We start from the raw sequence: 21,263 nt of genomic DNA on the forward strand, positions 1-21,263 counted from the left end.
TCTCCTCCCCCACCTCCTCCACCTCCTCCATCTCTTTTCCACCACCTCCTCCACCTCCTCCTCCACCTCCTCCACCTCCACCACCACCTCCATCCCCTCCATCTCCTCCTCCACCATCTCCACCTCCGCGTCCTCCACCTCCTCCCCCTCCACCACCTCCCCCTCCTACTCCTCCACCTCCTCCCTTCGGGGTCTGCTAGCCTCCCCCTGTTGGCTAATTCCAATTGGCGGGTGCAACGTTTTTCGATTCAACGACACGTTGCATTTCCCCTCATGACCATTTCGTGGCGGTGCCAAGCATAGCAGTGTAACGACGTGTTCATTAAAAAGCCAGTATTCAGTCTAATGTGACGGGAGGAAGAAAACTGTTGACGCCAAGCCGGGCGCTTTTATACCGTGTTTTATGTCGCCCGGTCCTAATTCCTTTGGCGATGCCAGCTTTAACGTATTTCCTACTCACTATTTCATGGGAGTAGCATGAAGTACCATCTCGAACGGTAGAGGAGAAGACCCAGTTTTATTACCGTGTGAAGCAGAGTAGAGGACAGTTATATTGTCTTTGAGTACCTCAAGGCTTTCTGGGAGCTGGGCTATTATTGGTGGACTGAAGGACAGAGAGAATGAAAGGGAGGGCTTCTGCCTGCACTACTCTAATGAAGCCCTGTAATGAATTATTCTGTACGGCTCGCTTTAGCCTTGCGCTTTACACTGCATTTTCTGCTTGCTCACTCAAATGCACAGCTGGCTATACCATCAACAGCTCTCAGGGGAGGCTGACGTCAATCGAGAGGAGCAGCGCTTTAATGTACGGGGCTTCTGCGATGATAACAGCTGATTTTAATCAGCAACGCTGATCACGAAGTGTATGCATAGCGAACAGCTCGGTGACTGGCGCTCGGTACCGCGGTATGCACAAGATACACAAGGCTCTGCTAGCTTGACATGCTAGGGGCTTCCTCGTTAAACACGTAGAGACAGCAGCAGGCGGCGCTGACCTCGGCTGACCTAGCTAATTATGTTCCTTCCCCTTCCAATCTGCCAAACATGTTTGTGTATTAGTGCGCTGTGTCACGGTCTCGATGGCTGTACGCTCTCCAAGGTCTCTCCATGGCCACAATGTCAGCCCCCCCTTTAATTGTGCTTCAGGACATGCATTTCAATGATTTAGATGATCATTCTAGATGATCTAGATCTAGATAGAATGATCTCTTCTGTTCAATTATGTTCCTCCAGTGGTCAAATGACTGCCGCCAAATCGAACCCATTCTACCCAAATATTGGAGCATTTCAAAAACAGGCAGAAAAGAGATGCATCATTTTAATTATATTTAGTGTTTGCGGATATCTATAAACACAATAATACACATTGAATATGTGATATTAGTGTGGCACATGTTTTAACTTTTCTAATGGTTTTTCCCCCCGCAATTAAAAACAGAGTCTACCCCGACAATGCAATAGTGTGAGAGTGCGTGCTCTTGTCCCCCGGGGCTGAACGCATGTGTGGTGCCATAAGCGATATTTGGAAGAATGGGAACGGTGGCAGTGGAGCCGAGGCAAAAATGCAATTATGTGAAGTATGTTTGTGGTGTGGAGGCAAGACTGCATCATAAATAAACATGCAGGCTAAGGATAAATGTCTAATTTATTCTATTTGTTAGGCAGTAGAAGCTGTGTACATAATTAGAAACATTATGATCTGAGCGTTTATATTTTATTAAACTACTTTGCGCTCTCGTGACTGTACTGTAAACAAACTTTGGAGGGATCTTGAAACGTGAACTTGAGATAGTGCAATGTGAGACGTAAGACATTTCAAAATCCGGTTCATCATCATTAGCTATTAATTTCCTAATTAGAATTCATAAGCATGAGAAACGACTCACATGTACAGAAGTGCTATTCGGTGGGTTGACTGTACCATCTAGTGTAGTTCTCGCATGTTAAAGACCCCAAATCGAATTAATAATTAAATCATTGATTTAATTTTAATATGAGAGAGGTAAACAGAACATTTTCTGGACTATACACCCCAACAAACTACAGTAAGAAAGCATCCGAATTTGTATTTTGTTGACCACTTTTAGTGCAAGCTACTCTTGAAAACCCTATTAAACCAGGAGGTAGAAAATAGCTGAAGTATGAACAGTCAGGCAAAGCTAGTTCTTAAAATAACAAAGCTTGGCTGATACACTGCAGAAAGGAGGGCAGGGGTACCATTTCATCAGTGATATTGATGATGTAATAAGGAACAATACTACAGTTGTGAACAGCAAACTAGAACTGTATTTTGTAGGTATTAAGACTCAAAACTCAAATGATAGTATGCTAACTGTATATTTCTGGGTCATATCCTCACATAACATTGCATCAGAAAGGCATTAAAAACTGCCAACACGTTACCTTATTGCCCACATTGGAAGGACTCCGACCCTTGCTATTGAAGCAAGCCATTTCCTCGCTTTGTCAACAAGCGACAAATCTGATTTCCTGTTTTCACCCAGCTTAGAAATGAACTTCCCCGCACTCCACACACACCAGATGCCCTCTCACGGGGCCTTCTGAGACCCGAGTGGGAACGATATTTAAAATGGATTCCACGCTTCCATTGATTCACAGGACGGTATGTAGCCTAAATAATATATAAGCAACTGCTGCAAGTAGCATACAAAACTGTATCTCTATTATAAAAAAAAAACATAATCATACATTTATTAAAATCCATCAACAAAAGCAGCACACAGCTAGTACATGCTAATTCGAGGGCACTTTAATCGCTCACGTCCCCGATGCTAGCTGTTAGCGCGCCTCTGTGTGATTCCACCAGGCCTCCCTGTGTAAATTAATCCGTGTAAGTTGCGTGTAGTCGACAAACGCAACATGTTACATGTGTGCTGGGAGACCAGCACACCACTGAGGACGCACCAGCGCGAGATAAGCGCCGGGGATTCAAAGGCAGGCCAGTATGATGAGGGTCTTGAATAATAGATGCCACGACGCTCACCCGTTGCATTGTGTTGAGACTGGTGGAACCGCCTCTGGTCTAGCGTTTCAAAGAGACTGTGTGATACTGAGGAGTGTATTGTAAAAAGGGTTTGTGGGGGGAGCAGGCAAATTCAGAGCAGAATCACACAATGTCTGTGTGACAGATTTTATTACTGTTTTCACTTGGCATCCCGTCCTGCCGTCCGCAGCGTCTTCCCTGTGTCGGTGTCACTCGTAAATTGTGAAATCGCAAACGTTAAATTCCCTCGAAGCGTGTTCAATGGTGCTGAGTGATTTATGCAATATTAAACACGGAGGGGCGCGCTGATTCTGTGTGCCCGGTTTCCATTGGAGAAAATACGGATGTTTATAGTTTGTAGCAATATAAATATTTGTCCATGATATCAGAAATGTATTCATAGAATGAGGGCAATATGTGTGTTCCACCTATATGTTTGCATCTACATTTGCGATGCAACGCAACATGATAGCCACATTTTAGCAGATGTATATAATGTATGTATTGGCATTAATTGTGTTCAATATACCTGATGTATTGTTGATACGTGTTGTTAATAATGTGTTGTTTCCATCTAAATGATAACATCAACAGCAGCAACAGTGGGTTTGTCTGTATACTACTCTGCCTCCACTTCATTTTTTCCATTCCTACATTTAGCTGCATAATGTGCAGAATGGTGGCACTGAGCTCCTCCAATGTTCTCCCCGGGCTATTAAACAGATATTACATTTGTTTAGCGAGAACGCTGGCAGCCGCCCTCTTACCCCATCTGTATTTATTATTCTTATCAATATCTGCATTGGTGCACACAGACAGTCTCCTCTGCAGGGCACTTAACCCGCCTAGTCTCCCGCTCCGAGAGCGACTGTGTCCAGAAAACAAAACCCACCTTAATCACCGATCGTGACATCTGTGTGAGCCACGCCTTAGCGGGCATTTTCTATCCATAAACTTCGAATTGAAAAAAAACTAAACGCGCCCGCTGGTCAAATAGGGGAGATGGTATCCTCCTTCCACCGTAGACAGTCGTCTACATAAAGATACACCACCTGCGCTCCACGCTTCGCCAGCTCATGCGTCTCCTCAGGCGCTTCCACTCTGCGGTTACTGCTGCTGCTGCTGTTGTTGTTTTCTGTGCGTTTCTCATCATCAGTGAAAATAAGAATTAAGAGGAGAGTATCGAGGGGTACACGCACCGGTGAAAGCACTTGAACAGCTAATTATAATAACCTGACACAAGTGAGTAATTCAGCTGCCTCAAAGCAAGCTGGGAGAGCAGGGATTGCTTAAGAGGAATGGATCAGGCTGGAGGCCATTGCACACTGAGGTGTTTAGACACAAAGTGGAGATTTGTCTTCCGGTTGGTTTTGATTTGAACACCGACGACGTACCCTGATCACCAGCGAGGCAAAGTACGAGATCGTCGCAAACACATGCACGCACACACCGAACACACACAAGTCAACAACAAATAACAGTTGCATTAGAAGAGGTTTTGTTGCAGACTTTTATCAACATACATTATTTATTGAGCAATCATTTCCCATTAATCATGGATGACAAGCCAGTTAACTGGGTAATTGCGGAGAAATTGTAACCAAACAGCTCTCGCTTAAAGGCGCAAAAGTAGGTCATACTTTAACTAAAGCCTGGTAACGTTCATGTTCTGGTTCCGCATGGACAACATCGACGAATAGGATGTTCTCTCACTGTTGATACATCCATTTAACGCTTCCGAAAGAAAGATTTCTAATGATTAAAATTAAATATGTTTAATTTCACATCATTAATGACCACAGGGGTTTTACACTGGTACGTTCTAATCTGGATTATGGGTCATTTCTATTTCCAGTAATGAGGACATGTTCTCTTCAGCCCCCCCCCGCACAAACCAATACTCTTACCTTCCAGTCATAATGTGGACAACACATCCTCCAGAATCCCCTTAACAAAACTTCAGACGTTTATTGGTCTCACTGGATGAACATCATATTCATGTTTCAAACACACGGGCAGAGACAGGGACCGTGAATAAAACACCAAAAATCAGACTAATGAGCAATGCCCTTCAATCGCTATTCTCTCCCCTTAGAAGACGGCGAAGCCACCGGATATAAAACGTGTGTCACGCACACCCCTATCCATTAGCTTCTCCTACAGAAGCAGGGCAAAGGATTCCTTCTGTAAACCAGGTTACACCACAGATAGGTGGTGTACGAAACAGACCACAGATAGGAGGTGTACGAAACAGAACACAGGTATACGAAACAGACCACAGATAGGAGGTGTACGAAACAGACCACAGATAAGAGGTGTAGGAAACAGACCACAGATAGGAGGTGTAGGAAACAGACCACAGATAGGAGGTGTAGGAAACAGACCACAGATAGGAGGTGTACGAAACAGACCACAGTTAGGAGGTGTACGAAACAGACCACAGATAGGAGGTGTACGAAACAGACTACAGAAAGGAGGTGTACGAAACAGACCACAGATAGGAGGTGTATGAAACAGACCACAGAAAGGAGGTGTACGAAACAGACCACAGATAGGAGGTGTACGAAACAGACCACAGATAGGAGGTGTACGAAACAGACCACAGATAAGAGGTGTACGAAACAGACCACAGATAGGAGGTGTACGAAACAGACCACAGATAGGAGGTGTACGAAACAGACCACAGATAGGAGGTGTACGAAACAGACCACAGATAGGAGGTGTAGGAAACAGACCACAGATAGGAGGTGTAGGAAACAGACCACAGATAGGAGGTGTACGAAACAGACTACAGAAAGGAGGTGTACGAAACAGACCACAGAAAGGAGGTGTACGAAACAGACCACAGAAAGGAGGTGTATGAAACAGACCACAGAAAGGAGGTGTACGAAACAGACCACAGATAGGAGGTGTATGAAACAGACCACAGATAGGAGGTGTACGAAACAGACCACAGATAGGAGGTGTACGAAACAGACCACAGATAGAAGGTGTACGAAACAGACCACAGAAAGGAGGTGTACGAAACAGACCACAGATAGGAGGTGTATGAAACAGACCACAGAAAGGAGGTGTACGAAACCGACCACAGAGCAGTCGTCTTCACAGCGGGCCCAGGTCACGTTGTACACTTCCCCAAAGAGGAGTTGAGGGGGAGGTGGGGGAGGTGGGGGAGGATGGGGATGGGTGTCAGAGGTAACAATAGAGCTGAGAATCCCCGCCTCAGCAGAATTTGAGAGCCCATGTATTCAATACCTCGGCTGGATCCATAGTTATGAGTTTAGCACAGATCCCGTGTGCTGGCACTGAGCCGAAGACGCCGATGACTTTGGGAAAGCCGAGGAAGAGGGGGAAGAGAGCGTTGCAGCGAGCACCACGGGTTTAGAGGTAGAGAATCAGGATCAGGAAGTTAATCACCGCTGAAAACCTTGGTCAGCCCCGCGGTTCGCCTTGGCGCGCGGGGTATGCAGGGTATGCTAATGGACTCCTTGCAGTACTGCACTCTATCCTATGTTTTCCCAGTGGGAGCACTTCCTCCCTGCAGCAGAAAAAGGGGGCTGTGCTAATTCTGGAGATATCCAGGTCTGGGGGCCTCAAATCTGGCCGAGATCCCTGGTGGGAGGGGCCAAGGAAGACTTAAGCTGACAGCAAGATGAACCCCTGGAAGACAAAAGAGGCATCCGGGAAGCTGGCTGTTTGTTGCACACAGGAGCAGGGTCTGTTTTCCTAGCTTCCACCTGCTTGTACCACTGATCCACTATCACCACTATCACCGCTGTGACGCTACGTGCATGCTAATGCGCTTGATTTCTTTCGGCTTTTTGACATTTCTGGCCATGTAATAGCAACCGAGAAAGCTATTAAGCCCATAATCAATTGATTGATTGTCCCGGGGGAAAGCGCATTCTAAGTATGTAGACGTCCTATAATCTGATTGAAAGTTTCTTGTTTTGAGAACTCTCCCAGGGTCGTAAGGGGGGCTTTATTTCTCCCACCGCGCAAGATCTATAGACTTTGAATTATTTTCCAATTTGCTGACCTGCAGAAGAAACAAGGAGCCATGAACTGCAGGCACACATGTGCAAATTCCAGTACACATACATATGTAACCCGCAGTGGTGTACCACAACACACTAGCACCTCCTGGAAAACACGTGTGGATGGAGACACATGCATGGACACAAACACACAAACACACGCACAGACACGTGCACACACACAGCTATTGGACAGGTAGACCATTTGTGACTGCGATCGCAAATACATCAAAACAAATGACATCAGCTGACATCAAAGCCCTCCTATTTGATAGTTAAGCCATGGCACAGCCCTTCATTGTGGCCCCATCTCTGTGTGATTTGGCAGTTCACGCAATCGCTTCTCAAACGGCTGCAGCCCTAAGTCTCGTGGATGAAGAGAAAACCAGGTGGTGAATAGCAGAGGGGTGAGGCGCACGTAGCCTGATTCGAGATATTTTGAGATTGAAAAACCATGAGGTGAGGGGATGGTTTTAAACTGTGATGACAGCAGGTGAGGTGTGTGCGTGTGTGGGTTTGTGGGGCGTGCGTTCAGTCTTGAGGTATGTGCCTGCTGTAGCTATATTACCGCCTGCCACATGTTCCTCACTGCGCTTTTAATCGAGTGCAAACTAGAGCATCACGCAAGTACCTCTCAGGGTATTGATTATCATCAGGCCCCCAACGTCAGTTCGCTACACAACAAACAAACACCTTCCAAAAAATCCATGCCCTTGTATCCTAGCGTGGCGATACGGCTTTATGCACTACACGGCTTTACATCAGTTGGTGCCTACTGCCTATAAGCGCAGAGCTAGAACTGACTTGACTACACCACAGAAGAGGGAGTGCTTGGGGTCAGACTACCAGGTACCGCTGACAACACATAGATCAACTTCCTTCACGTTCTTGACCAACCGGTAAAAGAGGTGCTGCTGAAAAACAAAACGGCAGACTCGCGTGCGGTCAGTTTCCCCCCCCCCCCCGCCGCCAACCCTCCTGCGCCCCAAAACAACCTCACTTTAATACCATGGCCCCCATGAAAATGTGCAGAACCCGCCTATCGTCAGAGGCTCTCGGAGGAGCGACGGCAAGGAGCTCAATTACTCCCACTCATTCCTGCACATTTTCCAGACAAATAATTTCAGGTTTGTGCCCGCTAGCGCCAAACTCCCCGTCCGTCCCCAGCTCTCGCTGGCCTATAATTACACGCCATTCATTTGATTTGTTCATTAGTTCAAGCCTGGGTTGGACGGAGGCAAGTGGAACCCCTCTTATTAGTGGTTCCTGACTGTGCGCTCCCTGCTCAGAGGAGGGAGGGAGACGGAAAAAAACTGGGAATTAGGGGTGCAAGGGGAGCCGGGGTCTGGGAGCACGGGCACAGGGCACAGGGCCACACCAAAGGACGGGGGTCATGTTTTTGTGGGAGAAGCTGATATAAAATGATGGATTCATGTTGTGGTGTGCGGCAGTTGTGCTGCGAGTGATGAAACCGAGCAATTGAAATGCAATTAGCACGACGTGTGTTAATAGATGTAGTTTTAGCTCTTTGGTTTGTATTCACTTTCGTGTTTAAAAATAGAAACAAAATAGAAATATTAGTATCCATTTCAGTCAATTGAATAGTCATTCTATAGTGGGATTGCATGAAAGCTATACAAGACCACCAAAATGTATTTGTCAAATAGTCAGCTAAATGTTTAATGGCTGACGGCTGTACACTGGTGACAATGAAAGATGAATGTATAAAATGTATGCGTTGACTTTTTGCATATATTTATATTCCATGGGGAAATTAACATAATGTTACTTCATCACAACCTAGAAGTAACATATGTTGGTATTTAGTTGTATGGGTATACATGATGCATACGTTAAACAGTGGGACAGGCTGTTCTAGGATACGGTGAGCCTCTCTGGTGAGTCCGCCTCTCACCCCAGGAGGTCTATCCATATATCTAACACTAATTTCAATATTTTATTCAGGAAGATGGGCACAGTTCATCTGCATGCATTGCTTGCTATATACATTGAACCAAGATCAGGAGAGAGCAACTTCGAGTTCATGAAACCCGAGCACTCACTGCAGCCTAAGAACGCTGCTGAGAATACTCTCGAGAAAAACCATACAATCTGCATCAACAACAGCAGCAGGAGACCTACTGCATAGATAAGCTCGCCCAGTTGCGGTCTTTTTCTGGGCTACCTCCCCGAGTTCCTTGTTTGTGTTTTGTGCCTGCGGTGTGTCAAAGGGAAAGAACAGGTCACCCCTTTGTGTGAGATAAATATTTCAGCTGGGTAGAGTGAAAGCAACCAAGGAAAGCGCAAAGAGCTATTAAAGGTTGAACAGACAACACAGACGGCTGGGCATTACACAATGATGGTTGTCTTCGGCAAGAAAAGCAGATTGTAGCAGAGGCTTCCAGCTTCTTCTCCTTCTCCCTCTCCTTCTTCCTCTTCCTTCTCCTTCTTCTCCTTCTCCCTTTTCTTCTTTTACTACTTCTTCTCCTTCTTCTTCTTCTGCTTCTCCTTCTCCTTCTCCATCTCCTTCTTCTTCTTCTTCTTCTCCTTCTTCTTCTTATTCTGTGTGCACGGTGGCGGCGGCCCACCGGGTCCTCATCATCGTGGACGGGCGAGGATCTGAGCGGTCACACCTCTTCGGACCCGCTTACCCCGAACGCTTGGACAAAATATCAATACGCCGATATATCGTCACCCTTCTTCCTGCGATACGAGAATCGATCCACTGATGCCAAATATCGATATGGTTTTTAGCAACTGAAAAACTAAGTTTGGTCCATGAATAAAGAACGAAATCCAGCACTTTACCTTTTCACGGTCCATTTGTATTCATTGTTAGAGATATATCGTGATGCATCGTCATAGGATTGTGTAACAATATATAGATTATCACAGAGTCGCTGTATCGCGATACTATCGGTATCCCGGGCCAGGTATCGCGTATTGTGTAGTATCGTGAGGTACCCCCTGTGATTCCCACCCCTACGCCGACCCCCACCCCCCCCCCACCCCCCTCTGGGATATGGACCAATGACGGACGTCTCCCCATAGAGTCAACAGCGATGGGAACCGACGGCGGGCTCATGTTGATCGACACCGCTTGACGGATCGGCATTTGGGGGTGTCACGCTTTAGCAGACTGAATACCCCCTGATAAGCGCCATCATGGACGATAATGGCTTGGAATGCAAATGATAGGGACGGATTCCCTGATGAGGTGGCGTCAGTCAGCCTGAAGCTTCCCTGAGAGATCCGCTGTCACCGGCAGCGGCCCGGCGAGTGCGTGCGATGACAGACTGGGCTGCTGTTTGTGTCGCGTGTCACCGGAGCAGGGGGTGCGGCGGCGGCGGCAGCAGATGGAGCCAGAGGGAGCGTAGAGGCAGAGAACTCCCAGGACTGTCACCCCGACACTGCTTAGGATCACTCACAACTTGCCGCAAGAACAAAAGGCGGACCGAAATACCAGATCTTCTCCTATCCGTCTATTTAACCAAACGGGGGCCCCACAAAGACACGACCAGCCAGGGATTGTAAGATCAGCGTCCCTCCTCACACTTCTCACACCATCCAAAGCAGACGAAAGACGAGCCTGTCCGAGCGGATATTCAGAGGTTGGCGGCACATCACAGATTTCCTTTTTTTCCACGTCAGCGAAATGCAAATACGCGCATTTAAGCGAGTGTTCCCCGTCTCGCGAGTGACACCCTATTTTGTTCCCATTTAATCTTTTTTCGATGCGTTCGGCGGGAGAGTGAGGTAGGACGGGCCCTGAAGCTGTCTCGGGTCATTAAAACCACACGCTCTCCCCCGCTCGCTCTTCGTTCGGGGAAAAGAGCACGCTCTGGCACTTACAGCAGCAGGGGAGAAGTCTGACAGGTTGGACAGGGGTTCCTCTCTCGGAGAGCGTTGGCGGCGGACCTCCAGAAGGTAGGCGCCTGGCAGTGCGTTGCCGCGCCGACCGCGCCGGCTGTCACGGCTTGACGGACCTATCCAGAGGTGTGTTCTGAGGAGGGGGGGGGGGGGGGGGGGGGGGGGGGGCGGGGGGGTGGGGGGGGCATGATGGATGATGAATATGTACTCACGGTGGAACTAAATGCCAGCTCACTCCTGTGATTTAATCCGTTGTCCCTTCATCAAACATTGGGCTGAGCGGGCTGGCCGCCATTTCCGACTGTGCAAACCTAAGCCCTCTCCCTCCCTCTTCTCAGGGCCATCGGCGGGAGGGGTGTGGCTGCGCTGCCGTGGCGACTGGTCACAGAGTAGCACAGGCGGACCTCTTAAAGTCACGCCACCCTGCCACTCGTTTGCCTATAGGCTCAAGCAAAGCTTGAATTAGGCTAAAACAAAGCTGGGAAGGATCCCTCATTCAAACAATACAAGCCATGTCAGATCAGTACATTGCACTCTAATGAACAGATAGATTATAGAATCACAGGCCGTGATTAGAAGAGCCTGCTAGATTGGAGATAGTTTCACTTCAAGCAGACTGTTCATCAATGCGACAACGGGTATATTTTCCGTCAAATATAGTAATTATGCTGCGAGAATGTGCCGTGTTGACCTTGGGTTTTCCCTTCCGATTCATCAAGTAGAAAAAGCTTATTTCCACCAAAGCTTCAATGATGACTCCATTGATGTACTGCGCGGCGCATGGCTACATTTCTATATTAGCCACTAAAGTCAGGCACAATGAGCATCCCCAAGGCACTTGTCTACATACAGAGTGTGAAAAACTACCTCTTGAAAAATAATTGCTTGCCTGACTGTTCGATTTGAACAGACAGAACGCTGCTGTACACCCACTCCACTGCCTCCTGCTCTCTGAGTGAGCGGCCTGTTTATCAACACTGCCCCCTGGTGGCGACTCCTTATAAATGGATGTGTTGATGTGCATTCAGTTTTGTACTGCACAATCATTCTTTCATATACATGCGTATACTACCTGTATTATCCTCGTGCTGGTTGTATATTATTTACGAATAGTTAGACAAAGAATTACTTGATTGATCATAGGCTTGAGTAGAGGTTGTTATTTCAGCAGGTAAAGCATACATATGATAGCTCAAAGCCTTATGATCTGGCTTGGCACCTGAGCTATCTGAAACATTCGGCAATGCGGGTCATTAAAACTAATCATCGCAGCGATGTGAGATTAATTTGATTAGATCATGAAAGCACTACGCGTGTAATCAAGGATCAGAAAGGCACCAACAGCAATATTGTCCTTTCATATTGCTTCAATGTTACCCTGACAAATGAGGAAATATTATATAAATATTGCCTTTGTGATTCAGAAGGACTTTGATCTCTCGTGACTCAACGAAATTACACTTTTCAGAGCGCGCGGGTGAAACCTACCTGTGATATCCCCGGGATTGGACGCACGACCGCAGATCAAAGAGAGAGGTGGCCTTTGATCCGTCACCGGCGACAAAGGCACGATCACCATCCGTCTTACTCGATCTAATTATTATCAATCTCTCACTGCTTATCAGAGCTATCTTTCTCTCTCTCTCGTTGCTTAATCATGCAATCAATGGGGCTCCGCGTCAGAGAGGAATGAGTCTTCCAGTGACCTGTGAGGTTGACTAATGTGAAATCTATGGTAGGTTAGTCCTCATGGCCCGACACCACGCCACAGAATACCGCTATCTATGCCATCAATCAGGGGCCACCGTTACGGCATTACCAACAGACACTCTGAGAGTGGATTTGGATTATACCTTGAAGTGCTTGAGACCTGAATGAAGAATCCTGAAAAATCAATGCCTATGGCGCGGAAGGAATTAACACTGAATAAAAAAAAATTGCAATGGGGATTTATTATTTCCTTAGTGGGTATTTTAAGGAAAATCGATCGATGGGCTGTGATCAACGTCAACATTTTTAACTAATGTGTTATCCTATGACAATTAAACCAATATTATCATATGGTTGCGTTTTTTTGGACACAGGTTTTCAGTATCAAAGTAAAGACAACCCCATAACCCTAACCCTAAGGATAAACCATAACTCTAACCCTAACCCTAACGATAAACCCTAACCCTAACCCAAACGATAAACCCTAACCCTAACCCTAAGGATAAACCATAACTCTAACCCTAACCCTAACGATAAACCCTAACCCAAACGATAAACCCTAACCCTAACCCAAACGATAAACCATAACCCTAACCCAAATGATAAACCCACAATGCATTTCGGGATCGCCCCATACAAAGTCAATGAGGTCCGTCAACGGAAAGATGCAGTGGGCAAAGGGTGTTACGTCTCGTTCCCACTGCACTACTCGGGCTCTGACAACCCTGGAAAGCTCCCGCATCCGTCAGGCATGCCTTCTGACATCCTTTGACTGACGGTGCAGTGGGCACGAGGCAAAACCCTAACCTTAACCCTAACCCAGTTACCAGAGGAGCCCAATGTTAATCATGTGGTAAAGGAGCCGGCCAAGCCTGGTATTGCAGCTGTTTAAGCAGGCTGTAGACGGGTCCCTCAATTCAAGGGGCCTAGAAGTAGATATCTCCGTTCACTCCAATACAAATGGGGAACAGGAATGTGTCTCCGTAAGAAATGTCTGGATATCAATTAAAGGCTCATTATTACCTTTATACCATGTACTAATAAAATGTAAATTTTCTCTTTTCAAAACGCCACCTCAAGCGTTTTCTTAGCCGTTATATTTATTATTTTTTTCAGGAGAAGGAGGGGTGGGCAGCTGAAAGGAGTCGTAGTGAAACAATTGTTGGTTCGGCCCGGCATCCGAGAGGGCTCAGTGCACGGCGCCGTTGGGATGCGTAGACAGACCTCTCGCTTATGATGCTACAATGCTAACAATGCTAGACAACGAGAATATTTTTGCATCTGGCGCGTCGTGCACTACTAGGGCGTTGCTGGCTCCCATGATGCAGAAGCAAATCTCTCCTTAACGTTGCCCTGCGCCAATGAGCAGTTTTCATAGGAATGAATGGGCCCCATTTCTTAATCCGCTGTCCTTTCTTCAATAGGTCCATGGTCCTACCCTTAAGGCTGCCGTTGCTGCTAGCTTATTATGCGGCGTTGCCATGCACTCCGCGGTAACACGGGTGGGGTTCCCCTCTTACCTTGGGCCACTTGGGGTTCAGCAGGCAGGCCTTCTCGGCATCCTCCAGCGCGGCGTGGTGCTGGCCCAGCTTCAGCAGGGCGGCAGAGCGGTTGCTGTACAGGATGCAGTTCTGCGGGTCCGCCAGCAGGGCCTCGCCGTACAGCCCCACGGCGGCCTGGAAGTCGCCGCGCTGACACGCCTCGTTGCTCCGCTGCACCTTCTCCATGAACCCGGCTTTGCTGAGCCCACGTCCGCCACCCTCGCTCCCTGCCGCGGTCCGGGCGAACCGCCCAGAAGTCCGGGAGCCTCCCAAGATCGAGAGCTGCGGGGTTTGGGGTGGACAAGGGTTTTGGTGGTGAGTGCACTGGGCTCAAAGCATGACTGGTGGGTGGGAGGAGCGGGAATCTCCCTGAGGAGAACTCATCCTGGAGGTGTGCCCCTGCGGGTGCTTAAAGACCCCCCCCAACAGCTCCCATCAAGCGGTTCAGCGGCAGACTGAACCGCTACAGAGTAGACCCCGGAAAGCTACAAAGCTAGCGCAAGACCATCTACCCACGTTAATGCTAAACAGTTCATCGGTGCGTGTTTTGTGGGATGAAACTGGAAGTAAAGATGTTCCAACACCATTTTTATTCTAGGTATTGGCCAAAACCTAGTATATACCGATTAATAGTTATTATAGTGATTAATAGTTAATAAGCATCTAGCATATTAACTATTAATAGCACTTGTTCTGATTGAAGGGTTCTCTTGAGGCAATTTATAGTTGCTTCAAAAACTGTAGATAAATAGTTTTTTCAGAACAATATCATCTGCGTTTATAATCTATGATTATAATTATACATTTGTATTCTTGCAGTTAGGCGTCCATGCATCCATGTATTTCCGACTTGCATTTACCGGCAGTCTAATGGAGAGGGTCCTTATGTGTCTTATGACCCGGACGGCATTCACGCTAGGACCGGCCAGCGCTGCATAATCTGCACAAGGAAGATAAGGAGGTAGTCCCTGTTCACCGGGGCCAGCAGGAGTGTTGGCTGGCTGTGGTGGACCAGGACTCTATCAGGATCCTGTTTCAGTTGAGTCGATGCTAATAAAACATGGCCGATCATCGAATATGAATATATGAATGACTTTCCATAAAGTGACGGCGGGAACCCTTAATTGTTTGTCTGTGTTTATGTGTATTGTTTTCTAGTTGCTAACTAGAAGATAAATAACTCCTAGTATCCGTTGGGTACCGACATGTTTCGGAATCATTTTGAGAAAACTGTTACATATGAGCCATGGAGTTGTAAACAATAGAGAGGACTGTGCCTTTGGCAATGAAATAACCACCCATCACTTTAACAGCTTGCCAATATGGCTTGTAGAATATAGCCTTTTCCATAATTCAGCAGATCTGCAGCAAGAAATCTTCTTGACGAAAAGTCTGCTTTCTCTGGTCTGCACGCTATACGGCCCGAAGCTATGTCAGTTTAATTAAATTATATTGGTTTTACACTCACTATCATTTTAGCTCTTCTCTGTTGTTGTTTATAAATCAGTCTAGCGTTCTACTTTATGTGACATCACATCATACTGCAGGCAGGGTTGACTATTTGAACATGATGATTATAATTGATATGGTTGCCTTGCCGTTATTTGACCTAGAGTTCAATTTAAACAAACCTCTGAGGCACTATTCATCATATATAACTGCACACAGCGTAATGCAATTATGAAAGTGTAATGGTTTCAAACTACTTTAACAATTGTATTGTTAAAGAGGTCTACTAGCATAGCCTTTTTCTTCTTCTTTTGTACCGAGGTCTGGATGCTATACCAACCTGGGCTTCTTACCAAAAGCTAAATCATCCAACAATGGACTCATAAAAATCTGCAACACTTTGTCCACCCGACATCAAACCAGACCCAGAGTCTGTTTAGAAGACGTGTGTTCTTCACTTTGTGAAAATAGTACACCAAATGTGTTTCAGGTTGGTTGGTCTGGCTTCTTTAAATCAGTAGAAGACGCTTCCCAGATGAGAAAACAGTCAGACTGCAGCCTTCATGGGAAAGCACAACTAGCCAATAGCTAGAGTTGCTTTCTTCACGTATTCATTTACATGTACACTCTTTTAGAAAGAGCTTTCTACCTATCCTCTGAAGTGGAATGTTTACCTGAGTAACAAAGTCACACAGAATAGTGCTGGACTGTGTGTTCGAAGGAGGCGAGCCTCCATAATTCCTCCTGGTCCACACCGCTCCTCCTCAGAGGGAGTTCTGGGATAGTGCAGGCTGGGTAATTACTTCCAGAGGTCCAGAGCACACACAAAACAGACGGCTGGCCGGTGTCGTGGCTATTGGATTCAACCTGAAGCTATGTGAGGGTAGCCACTGTTTGGGAGCAGCTATGTAAGGACTTAAAGACCAATGAGCGTTGAGAGTACAGCTGGGGTCTGAAATGACCCTTCACTCTGGTTAAATAAAGTATCCAGACGTCAAAGCAAAAGCCTTGCATGTGAAGCAAGACTCTTTTATTAAAAATGTGATGTGTGGTTCAATGTAGGGGCTAGTAGAGAGCTAGTAGTGGCTGTCTGTTTGGGCACTGGGCAGGAAGGGTGGAGAAATATTGAGATAATAAAAGAACACACCCATGGGAGTCCAAGTGTGGACTAGTGAAGTGCCCCATATCAACCCAATCAATGGAGAGAGAGAGAGAGAGAGAGAGAGAGAGAGAGAGAGAGAGAGAGAGAGAGAGAGAGAGAGAGAGAGAGAGAGAGAGAGAGAGAGAGAGAGAGAGAGAGAGAGAGAGGGAGGGAGAGAGGGAGAGAGAGAGAGAGAGAGAGAGAGGGTGTGTGTGGGGGGGGGGGGAAGAGTGCAGAGGTACAGACAGACAGACAGACAGACAGACAGACAGACAGACAGACAGACAGACAGACAGACAGACAGACAGACAGACAGACAGACAGACAGGCAGGCAGACAGACAGACAGACAGACAGAGAGAGACACACACAGACATAGAGAGAGACACACTCACAATGCTGTAACTCTATTCTGGACAGATATATTGGTTTGCAGCGTTCATTTTTAAGATCAATCCCAGGTCTATGCTGCTGCTGCTGCTGCTGCTGCACATTATTGCTAACGGTTTCAGCCACTCCAACCACCATGCTATACTGACGTGAATATCTCGCATATACAAGCCTGAATAATTGGTTCATTCGGATCACATCTCCTATGCTGTCTCACAAACATATCCTACTTTATTAGACTGGTTTGCTGCCAATCATGGGCATGGCTGGAAAAGCAATAGAGGGCTTTTATGTTTGCACAGGATTGCCATTTGGCATTTCCTGTCCAGTAAATGGAACGTAGGCAATAGACAGTGAGGGTAAGAAAGAATTGATCAAACCTACTGCATATAGGTGCAAAAATGTGTTTTGACAGTGGGGTTACCTTTTCTCTGAGTGTCGCTTGCTTCTCCATCCTGTGTGAAAGCTGTGGCTTGAGCAGCGGGTCGCTCTCATCCCTTCAAAGTTTGTCGAGGATCAGAAACTGTCCATGAAGGACTCGTTACATCTCCAAACGAGGCCAATTCCTCCCACGGCTGCACGTTGAGCTCTGCGCTGCGACGAACGACAGAAGAAAAATCCCCGATTGCGGTTGTCTAGAGTTTAGAAGAAACTTTCTCCTCCAGGAAAGTGCGCCATGTTGTCAAAGCTTTTCCTTTTTTTCCTGCAGCCATAGCGGATCTGTGCAGGATCTAGCAACTCTGAGGCGCAGGGGGCGTCGGGCTCGGACCTATCGTCATGCAATGCAACATTTTTAATGGAGTGCCAAGTCAAATAATTTCAATAGAGTAATAAGAAACAGAGTGGCCTCTTTTTGTAGGGAAATGTGATCTTTGCTTTGAGCGAAGCCAGTATCATGCGTGGGTTTGGTCTCCCGGGAGAATTTCTCTGGTCTAACCTACTTCTAAACCTGCAAGCTTAGGTTGGTGCTTTTTTGCATCTATAGACTCACAACTGGAGTCGCACGGACCACAGGACGACTCAAATACATGGCAGCATCAGACATTACTGCTCGTTGGAGATGTGACGGACTGACGTGGATCATTCAGCCCCATTTGATGGAGGCTACTTCAGCAGTGGCCACTAGGGAACACTGTGCGATCATTCTTGCTGGAGATTTCCATGGGAGATTTCCCCATCTCAGTCAAGTCGACACAGGCATGCAGCCTCCAACGGAACGCTTTGTAATGATATCATAATATGTGTAATTTCCATTCATTTAATAATTGAAAGGTCAAAAAGGCCTAAATATGTTGCATAGATAAATATGTATGATATAGTGTGCATTTATATGTGTGTGTGTGTGTGTGTGTGTGTGTGTGTGTGTGTGTGTGTGTGTGTGTGTGTGTGTGTGTGTGTGTGTGTGTGTGTGTGTGTGTGTGTGTGTGGGCGTGGGCGTGGGCGGGTGTTTGTGTGTGTGCATATAATTATGCCATTACTTAAAGTTGTGGCATAATTATTTAAAATGCCCCAACCATCATGCTATTTACTATATTAGGTATAAGCAATTGTTGCCATATTTTACAAACACAGCCCTCTACAGGTTCACGAAAGGCAGTTATTTGTCGAAATGATTTGAAATGGAGCGAGAACTTACATTGATAAATAATAAAGCATGTAAAGTCATTATATTAGTAATCTATGTCAGGATTTGCATGCAATATCGTCCAGGCAGTATTGCATGGTACATCTTGCCTCAAGACACACTGGTTGGCATCCACTGTTCTAGTGAATTGCACGTCTACTATTATTTGAATGCATAAAAGGACCGATTTTTTTTAATCAGTTATACCCCCAGCATATACATGAACTTATAAGTGATAGCGTTATCTATGTTAAGGTACAGTAGGCCTATATGTTACAGCGAGTCCTACAGTTTTTAATCGGTACTGCAGTCCGCTCGCAATAAAGAGCCACAGCCAAAGTATACTACTCTGACTCCGTAATCTGTAATCCGTCTCCGTAACTACGGAGACCCCTCCAGCCTTCGAAGTTCTCCGTCGGGATTTCGGATACGCAATGCAATTCGCCGCCCGATCGATCGATCTTATGACTACTGACCATGTAAATTGTATTGTAAATAAACTTCCAAAGCTTTTCAAATCTTATTTGGTGTTATATTGGTCCTTAATGTACAAAGTAAATAAGGTAGCCTACGAAGTAATAAGGTGCAAAATCACCGGAAGAGTGATTTCGGAAATGATGTTAGAGGACCAATCACATCCCTTGCCGTCTCCGTCCATCTCCGTTGCCTTCGACGGATAGTTAAAAATATTGGATGCGCACATAGAGCTATGGAGAGGGTCTCTGACAGGGTCTCTGACGACGGAGAGGGGTCTCTGTGTCTATGTACAGCACTTTACAGAGTAGTATTAACTAGCCTTTAGTCCCTCCCCCTCTCTATTCCCCATGGGACCTTATTCTGCGAAGAATATGTAGGCCTACAGTCAATGGCGATACACAAAACGTTGCATTGTGCCGTGAATTTTGTGTTTTTCAATTTGAATGATAACTTAGCAAGTCAATAAAGTCACACTTATTTGTAAAACGGTTACGTAACACTTAGTGTTGTGTGAAACCGCTTATTGCATCAGATACCTCATCTCGCACAATGTACTTTAAGAACACCAATGTGTATTGTAATGGCAGTTTTGTTTCTCTAAACTGCCATTTGTTGACTATGCCGTTTCACTGACACCCTTGGTGGGTCAAGGATCCAAGGGTCCAACTGATCAGGCCCTGCTAAGTCTCCCCACATTATAATTGTCAATGATCAAATCAAATAATGTTTACTTAAAGGACAGAGTTCCTGTATTCTCATCAAGTAGAAGAATGCATAAGAGGATCTGTGCTTCCTTATGACCGATATACCCCAGGTACAAAGGTTAACAAATAATTTTGCCTAATTGTGATAAATTCAGATTACCTTCTTAAACAGTTTAAACAGTTTATACCACACCCGCTGCTTAGCCTCCGACACGGCAGCAGCTGCAGCCCTTCGGGCCTGTCGGTACCCTGCAACCGAGTCAGGAGTCCTCCAGGATATCATATCCCGGAAGGCCTCCTTCTTCAATCGGATGGCTTCCCTGACCACCGGTGTCCACCACGGTGTCCGAGGGTTACCGCCCCTTGAGGAGCCTAAGACCCTGAGGCCACAGCTAGCCACCGCAGCTTCAGCAATGGAGGCTTTGAGCACCGCCCACTCCGGCTCAATGCCCCCAACCTCCACAGGAATGCCAGAAAAACTCAGCCGGAGGTGTGAGTTGAAGATACCTAGGACGGGGGCCTCCTCCAGACGTTCCCAGTTCACCCGCACTACTCGTTTGGGCTTACCAGGTCTATCCGGAAATTTCCCCCATTCCCTGATCCAACTCACAACCAGATGGTGGTCGGTTGACAGTTCCGCCCCTCTCTTTACCCGAGTGTCCAAAACATGCGGCCTCAGATCAGATGACACGATCACAAAATCGATCATTGATCTTCGGCCTAGGGTACTCTGGTACCAGGTACACTTATGAGCACCCTTATGTTCGAACATGGTGTTTGTTATGGATAATCCATGACTAGCACAGAAGTCAAATAACAAACGACCGCTCGGGTTTAGATCAGGGAGGCCGTTCCTCCACACCACGCCTCTCCAGGTGTCTCCATCGTTGCCCACGTGGGCGTTGAAGTCACCCAGCAGAACTACGGAGTCCCCTACAGGACTCCATTCAGGGTCTCCAAGAAGGCTGAGTACTCCGAGCTGCTGTTTGCTGCATACGCACAAACAACAGTCAGAGTTTTCCCCCCTACAACCCTTAGGCGCAGGGAGGCGACCCTCTCGTCTACCTAAACTCCAACACCGCGGCGCTCAGCCGGGGATTTATGAGTATCCCCACACCCGCCCGGCACCTCACGCCCTTGGCAACTCCGGAGAAGAATAGAGTCCAACCCTTATCCAGGAGTACGGTACCAGAGCTGAGACTGTGCGTGGAGGTAAGCCCCACCAGATCTAACTGATAGCGCTCCACCTCCCTCACAAGCTCCGGTTCCTTTCCCCACAGCGAGGTGACGTTCCACGTCCCCAGAGCCAGCTTCTGC

At 46.8% G+C, this 21,263-nt stretch overlaps 1 protein-coding gene across 1 annotated transcript in view; it reads right to left on the minus strand.

The window, feature by feature from the left end:
• The window catches only part of LOC130391583 (tetratricopeptide repeat protein 28-like), a 163,228-nt gene extending 145,370 nt beyond the window's left edge, over positions 1-17,858 (minus strand). The window contains exons 1-2 of the mRNA XM_056601793.1: positions 17,566-17,858; positions 14,142-14,444 (exon numbers count right to left, since the gene is read on the minus strand). Of these exons, the coding sequence (XP_056457768.1) occupies positions 14,142-14,444; positions 17,566-17,595 (333 nt within the window). The 5' untranslated portion in view covers positions 17,596-17,858. The remainder of the gene's footprint in view (positions 1-14,141; positions 14,445-17,565) is intronic.
• Between the last annotated feature and the right edge of the window lie 3,405 nt (positions 17,859-21,263).

Source organism: Gadus chalcogrammus, chromosome 11 (assembly GCF_026213295.1).
Source record: "Gadus chalcogrammus isolate NIFS_2021 chromosome 11, NIFS_Gcha_1.0, whole genome shotgun sequence".
Lineage (NCBI taxonomy): Eukaryota > Metazoa > Chordata > Actinopteri > Gadiformes > Gadidae > Gadus > Gadus chalcogrammus.